This window comes from Charadrius vociferus, unplaced genomic scaffold, assembly GCF_000708025.1.
Source record: "Charadrius vociferus isolate BGI_N301 unplaced genomic scaffold, ASM70802v2 scaffold573, whole genome shotgun sequence".
NCBI classification, from domain to species: Eukaryota; Metazoa; Chordata; class Aves; order Charadriiformes; family Charadriidae; genus Charadrius; species Charadrius vociferus.
The window spans coordinates 101,157-108,580 of record NW_009647569.1 but is presented as its reverse complement, the minus strand read 5'-3'; the positions used below and the strand labels follow the sequence as shown (position 1 = coordinate 108,580).

Here is a 7,424-nt window from a genome sequence, read left to right as displayed (position 1 = left end):
TATGAATATTAGGTGACCTGGAGTTTGGGATTAAGATGTCCAATCCCGTTAGTCTGTGAATGCAAGCTTGTAGCCAAGAGCAGCTCATGGGCAGAGCTGTTTTCTCTCCTTCCCTGGTGAAAGGCGACCTGTCCCTGCCCGGGAGAGCTGCCTGGCCCCTCTCTGCCAGAGCAGTGCCCAGAGCGGGTGAATGAAGTGATTTAATAACAGGAGTTTACTGCAGTAAGTATTGCTGTGGGGGAGATACACCATGAGGGCTGGCTGCTTTGCTGGAAAAAAGAATTAGCGCTTATTTCTGTTAAACTGTGCAGCCTGAAAAGGCTTTGCTTGAGATAGATGAAGAAACTGCAAAGAGGAGACTGCAATAAGGTTATGGGAAGGGGGGTCTGGAGTCAGGTGGTTGTTGTTAAACATGGGGTGAGCCGATAATTACCTTTACTTCTAGGAAAATTAAGTAGCTGTGAAGCTGGCAGTGTCTGGGATGTCTTTATTAGCTCCTTAATTTAATTGAAATCCCTTGCGAGGAAGGGCTGGAAGGGGAATCTGATTCCTGACAGCTGAGATCTAATATAGTTGTCTGCTGCAGCGGTACAGTCTGCGAGGGGAGGCAGGAGCCTTTCTCAGCAGGGGACAGCCAATCTGCCTTTTGTTTCTTTTGTAATTAATAGGTAAGCTAGGTCACCTCGGGCTGTTAAACCTTTAACTCTGCTGGCGATGGAGTGTCTGAGATGATGCCTGCCGTCCCAGGGGCCTTGGCCTGCCGCAGGGGGGGTATTTGTCACCTGGGTTAGTGTACTTCGCTCATCTGGTTCTGGCAGAGCCCTCTCAAGACAGCAGCTCTGTCTCAGCCTTTGCAGCGCCCCTCTTTTTACCCGGGTTCCCTTCATAAAGGTTACCTTCGCTCAAGCAGTGGCGCTGTGTGATGTTTGGGTACGTCTTCCAAAGTGGATAGAAATATCAGATTAAATGAGCCAAGCGGGCAGCAGGATCTGTGCTCCTGTGGAGATTTGCAGGCGGTATTTCTCAGGCTGCCTTGAAAACCAGTTTATTTTCTCTTTCTCTCTTTTTTTTAAGTGTAAGGCTTGTTGTGCTACTGACTTTTTCCTGTTTCTTACGGAGCAGAAACCTTTGCTTTAGCCAGGTGCTTCTAGCAATGAAAAAGGGGGTGTGAGCATAAACGACTGAATGTTTGGAAATGCTGAGTGAAAAACAGATCGTTTTTTTCGGATGCCAAATGAGCTTGAAAAACGGGCTGGACACGCTGTCACAGAGTGATGAAACAGGTCTGTTCACAGCACCAGCAGTTAGGGCATCAGAGCAGCGTCCCTAATGCCAGCAGGCCGATGTCACTGTGCTCCTGGGAGGTTTTGGCTAAAAGTTGGCTAAAGACCACAGATTTGTGTGATTTATCCTTCCATATATGTTTTCATTTCTGAAACTGTTATGTTACCAGTTTTACCAGCTCGGTATTTTTCTTTGCTCAAAACGGGGATTGTGGCTTTTTATTGAAGAGCTTAAAACCCGATATTGGTTACTTCAAATGTTTCTTGTATCAGCAGTGAGACAAACTGCTGAGGGGCCAGGCGGGAAGTCTCCTGCACAGACTAGCCCCTCCTGAGGCCCACTCTTCCTTCCTCCCCCTTTCACAGCATGTCTCTTTTTTTTTCTTTTCTCACAAGAGACTTACAGTAATTCCTCAAATCACAACATATTTGAGTTTTCTGCCTTTCCCTCCAGCACCCACAGCTCTGTTCCTCGTGTTCACCCTGTTGCTTCTAGGGTGGGTTCTGTGCGTGCTCCTATTTTTCATCCACCACGTGGTGGACTCTTGGATAGGATGAGCCACACAGAAGATATTCACGTTTAATGTCTGCAGGGGATTTTGTCTTGCTTGGGCAGAGGGGCGGACCTGGTGATTGAACATCTCTCCCTTCTCAAAGTCCACTTGCGTTTACGTGCAGGGTAGTTTAGTGTCCTCTTCCTCCTGCCTGTTCTTATTCAATTTCAAGGGAAATTTTGTCTTGAAATCTCTCAGCTGCTGCATTTCGCTGTTGCCCAGGTGAACTGCGCGTGGTCTGGACAGCGTAAAGATGAGAAGCATAAAGGTGAGGTCAACAGGAGGACTGGGGGAAAGAATTAGCTGTCCACGTAATTAATTCCAGCCAGGAGAGAGCTGTTAGCTCTGATTAAACAAACGCAAAGGCAAAATGTAAATCCTGTTTAATCATATACATTTTTTTTTTGTTTCAAACTCCTCTTAGATTTAGTATCTCTTGGAAAGATTTAATTTAAGGCTTCTCTGTGAGCTGTTTGTGGTGTCTGCTTCCAGCAAGAACAGCAGAGAAGCAAGAGGTCTCCTTGATTAGATTAAATATCTGGGTCACTTACCATTACCTGTGTTTATTCTCTGGTAAGTTTTGATATTGGAAGAGGATGAGATAAAAGGAAGGCGTGCAGAAAGAGATAACTACGTTTGGAGCTGCCCCAGGCAGAGGCCACTTTCTAAATGGATTTGTAGATGAGCTTTTGCTATCAGTTTTGGGTCCTGTGTGAGGAGATATCAGGCATGTGCAAACAAGCTTGCTTTTTTTTCCCTCCGCTGTTGGGTTAGTGGATATCCTTCATATCCAAAAGCCCAACTGGACAGAGCCTTCACTCCTGTATGTCTTTCTCAAAGAATAGTCTTAAGCTTTGTGAGTTGTAGCGCTTGATTCAGGAAGTTAAATCGTTTCTTTAAGCTTTGTAAAGCCAATAAACATCGTAGCCAACTGCTGGTTTTCTATAGCTGCAGATTTTCTTCACGTACTTTGTTTGCAAATCAAAGTTGGCTAATTCCTTTTTGCTATACTAAATTTTCAAAGCTAGGGTGGGTTGGAAAGTGTTCTCCAAGAACTTGACGTTGGCATTTCTACAAAAACTGATACTCTGGCTGGCTGGAGACCACCAAAGGGAAAAAGTAAGTGTTCTTGTGTGTCTTCGGATGCCTGGTAACTCTGGCTCAGGCTGTCTTAAGTTCTCCGGTGCCCCAGTTTCTCTGTCTGTAGTGAGAATGCTGGAGTCTTTCAGGATGTTGCAGCTCAGTCAGCACCTCTAAAGAGTTTTGCGGGCTTCGCAGCAGTGTTTGAAGTGCAAGGGCAGTTGTGTTAGCAGAGATCTGGGTTACTGCAGGCATCAGGCAGCAAACAAGGAGCTCCCGGTGCCTCCACTCCGGCTAGGAGGAGCAAAACATCAGTTTCTGATCTGAAACTGCTGCTTTGCAGGACAACCTGATACCCTGCAGCCTGCTGAGGAGCGAGTAGTGTGTTTTAGCAGCTGTGAAAATCAGAAACTAGTGAGTTGAAATCTTCCTGCAGCGCTAAAACGGTCAGTGAGATGTGCACAGGCCATGGCCGAGGACCTTGCAGAACTCAGGGGCTGAAAAGTGTGCGTCTTAATCCCAAACCACGTTCTCTTTTGGAAAACGTTCTCACTTTTTTTTTTCTTTTTCCCCCTAGAGCTGTCTGTATTTTATTTTTTTCCTACTTGGCGGGTTGTTGTCTGGGAACACGGCACCTCTGTTCATTTTATTGTTATTACCAACTTCTGAGATCTCTGCACTGAGTCAACTATGCAGCGGAGAAACAGGTTGGATAGCCAAAGCACCAGCGCCTGTACTCTTCAGATAAGAAAATGAAGGAAAATCAGAAGTCTAGGATAAGAAATGCTTTCAGAGTCTGTGTCTCATCCAGTGATACACGTTTCTATGCGCTTTAAACCAAAGCGCTGTTAAAATCCTGCTGGGTTTAGACCTGACCTCCAGAACTTAATAAACATGACAGAGCATTTAGACTGTGGCTTCATATCTTAAAACTTGCAAGGTTTTTGCCCTTGCTCTTTGCATAGAAGAGTTGTTACAAATCTCCTCCTGAGAAATCACCTTCTAATCTTTAGCCCAAGGTTAACCGCGGTTGGCTTCTCTTCCGTGCCAGCTGTGTCCTTCATAGGAAATGGAGATTTTTCTTCCTCCTGGTTGTGTTGCATGCTTTTTCTAGAACTGGCTGATTACCGATTCCTCTAGTTCTTGCTTCTCTGACCGAGGTCACTTTTCTGTACTTCCCTGATGACTCTTGTTCTGTCCAGGAATGCTGAATTCAAACTGGGAAGGCTGGAGAGGGAAGAAGACCTGCAGCAGATGAGGTTTTGCCAGTGTTTTGCACAAGAGCATTGAACACACAGCTGCCTCTTCGGGAATTGCTTTGCCTGATAAATCCTAGGAGCTTATTTGTTCCTTCTCGGGACTATTTTCTGCTGTGGTTTACGGTGGTCACAAAATAAGCAAGACGGCCTTGTCTCTCCTCCTTTTGTTTCCAGCTGACGTCCGTGGATTGGATTAGCTTGTTTGTTTAAAAAATTTCATTGAACCCCTAACGGTTAATTCCCTGTTGCTTCCATTACATGCAGTTTTTGAGGGCAGCCAGTTTTCACGTGCAACTTCACAGTCTTCCTCCTCCTCCTCTCGGGTGTTGGCGATGTCTGTCTGCCAAAGTATCTACTGCAGCTGGCCTAAACCAGGGTGAAGCACCCGATTTCGTGGAGATTGCTGCGTAGACTGTGTGTTGTTAACAATAAGCGTGGGTTGTGGGCACTGGAAAAAGCTTGGCAGCGTGCCCGATTGCCTCATCGCTGGGAGAACGCAAAAATGATGCTGGTACTTGGACTTGGCAGTGAAGGCGTTTAATACGAGACTCTCCAAACTCTGTATTTAGTTGTTTTTCATGTCCAAGTGGTGCCTGGGAGGTGACTCGCTCCTCTGGCCAGGCTGCCAGTCATCGTACCCACTTCTTTTCTTTCTCTTCAATGGACTAGTTCTCACTTGCCTCTTCAGTCAGTAGACGATAAATTGTGCAGGACAATGTCAGCTTTCCCAGAAGCGCTTACGGTGTTTGGCATAAGAGCTCGGAGATCAAGACCGGGGTGCGATGCAGTGGCATGGCTGAGTCACCTTGTTCTTTCCCCCCCCTCTCTCTCTCTCTCTCTCTCTCCCCGCTGGCTGCTCAGGATGTGGTGCGGGAGGCTGGCCTGGCTGTTCAAGCGGCCGTGCCAGCTGAGTGGAAGCACTAGACATCGCTCGCTGTGGCTGGCCCGTGACAGAAGGACCGTCCCCGCTGCTGCAGCTCGCTGGCATCACACGGCCCCGGAGTCCCTCAAGTGTGCCTGGCAGTTACACGGTGACCATCTAGGTAGGTGTGTTGGGTGCATGTCTACCTGCTTTTGAGTCTCTGTGGGGAGAGGAGTGAGATTTTTCCGACCTAGCTCCCCAGGAGTGTTTTTTTTTAATTTTTTTGCCCTTCTGAAATGGCCTGTTTTGGAGGGATGTGTGCTGGAGGCTTTGTTTCATGTTCCCTTTGGGAATTCCCAAAGGCAGGACGGAGCAGGTTTGTCTGCTGGCGGTAAGTCTTTTAAGATTAAACGATGCAATACTAAATCGGAAATCAAATCAAGGGATTCCTGAACAGTAACTCCACCTGAGCTTTGCCCTGTCAGTCACTTGTTTTCTGTGTAATGCTCAGGGCTTTGACTTCAGGCGGGAGATCTTATTAATACATACAAATACTTAATGGGAGGATGCCAGGGGGATGGGAGCAGTCTTTTTTCAGTGGCGCCCAGTGATAGGACGAGGGGTGATGGGCATAAACTTGAACATAGGAAGTTCCATCTTAACATGAGAAGGAACTTCTTTACTTTGAGGGTAGTGGAGCACTGGCACAGGCTGCCCAGAGAGGTGGGGGAGTCTCCCACTCTGGAGACATTCCAAACCCGCCTGGACGCCGTCCTGTGTAACGTGCTGTAGGTGACCCTGCTCTGGCGGGGGGTTGGACTAGATGATCTCCAGAGGTCCCTTCCAACCCTGACCAGTCTGTGAGTGCTGGTTTGGTGCGTGCCCTGCTCTTTTGCCCCCACTTGCGCAGGTTTTCCTTAGAACACTGATGGTGAAACGCGGTTGTTGGAGCAGGTTTGCAAGCAGCCTGTCTGTCTGTGCGGCTGGATGGCAGGAGCAGCTGGAGGCAGTGGGGCATAAAAGCCTTTTTGATGCAAGCTGTACCTCACTGTGAGTGAGACTGCTTAAAGAAAAAGCAAGGAGAGTGTCTCTTAGTGGGAGGTACTGCAGCAAGACACTTATAAATGCTGTTTAATGCTGGGTTTTGTCCTTCTGGTTTTGGAGGTGACTTGTTAACTGAGGCACGTCTTTCCCCAAGGCCTGTTTGGTTTGGTCCGGTGTCTGTCTGCCTGGATCACGTCTACTGAGGCTAGTTAGATGTTGGTACTCTGAGACACATGAAAGCAAAGGGAATCGCTCGGTTCTTTATCCAGCACGGTGGTCCCAAGAAAGAATATTGTAGTTTTCCCACTGCAAAGTGACCTTGGATACTTGGATTTCAAAACTGAGGAGGGCTAGAGCAGGAAGGGCTCTCCTATTGCCGCTGCTAGCTCTGACCCCCTTCTGAAGGGCTTGGAGTATTCCTAAGCTGTCCCAGGATGGAACAAGGAGGAGAGGCCTTATTGTAATGTAACGGATATCAAGGCTTTGCATCAAGGTCTGGATTTCGTCTGTAATGTTTGGATGTTGGTGTGAAAGGTTGACTTTTATCTGTATTCCTGTGCTGGGGACTACAGCTGTGTTACGTACAGCAGCTGCTGTACAGCTCTGAATTTACTGCTTGTTGAAGAGAGGTGATAGAGCTAAGCGTGTGGCCAGTGAGTTTGTTCGCCGTGCTCCTTCCTGTTGCAGAATGAGATTGCCTGTAGATTTGGTAAGAAGGGAGACCATGGTGAGAGAGCCAGGCCTTCTATTCTACCTGCTCTTCATCGTGTGATAAGTTAGCCCCTCTGCACGTAAATCTAACAGCCTCTGCATCCCCAGTAAGTCAGGTCACAACTTGTGGGCTCTCAGCTTCAGTTCTTGGCTTTGCTTTTTTCTCGCTGTTCGCACCGATGCATCTTTTGAGCCTGTCCTTCTTTGCAGAGCTCAGGTATGCCGACACGCTGATGCGCTTCGATTTTGTCTGGCTGCGGGACCACTGCCGCTCAGCTTCCTGCTACAATGCCAAAACCAACCAGCGCAGCTTGGACACAGCTAGCGTGGACCTGGGAATCAAACCCAAGGCTGTCCGAGTGGATGAGACCACGCTCTTCCTCACGTGTAAGTAGCAAAGCGACTGCACCCTGCGTGTTTTACGGACCACCAGCCCTGCTTGGAGGGAGCCTTCTGGATGGATCCCACCCTTAGCTTTGCTGGGAGAGGGCAGCCTTATCTCTAAATCAGTAGCTGTTTTGGGAAGAGGTTTAGCTGTAAGCAGAACTTAAATGCTGCTCTTCTGAGCACTGTGGTTACTGTAAACATGCCTCAGTCTTAAATTTGTGTCTGTTTTTTCTCCCCCTCCCCC

General features: G+C 47.8%; 1 protein-coding gene across 1 annotated transcript in view; it reads left to right on the top strand.

Annotated features, from left to right (window-relative positions):
- The first annotated feature begins 1,181 nt into the window (after positions 1-1,181).
- Positions 1,182-7,424, top strand: part of TMLHE (trimethyllysine hydroxylase, epsilon) — a 14,547-nt gene continuing 8,304 nt past the window's right edge. The window contains exons 1-3 of the mRNA XM_009880814.1: positions 1,182-1,216; positions 5,038-5,219; positions 7,004-7,180. Coding sequence (XP_009879116.1) covers positions 5,039-5,219; positions 7,004-7,180 — 358 coding nt within the window. The 5' untranslated portion in view covers positions 1,182-1,216; position 5,038. The remainder of the gene's footprint in view (positions 1,217-5,037; positions 5,220-7,003; positions 7,181-7,424) is intronic.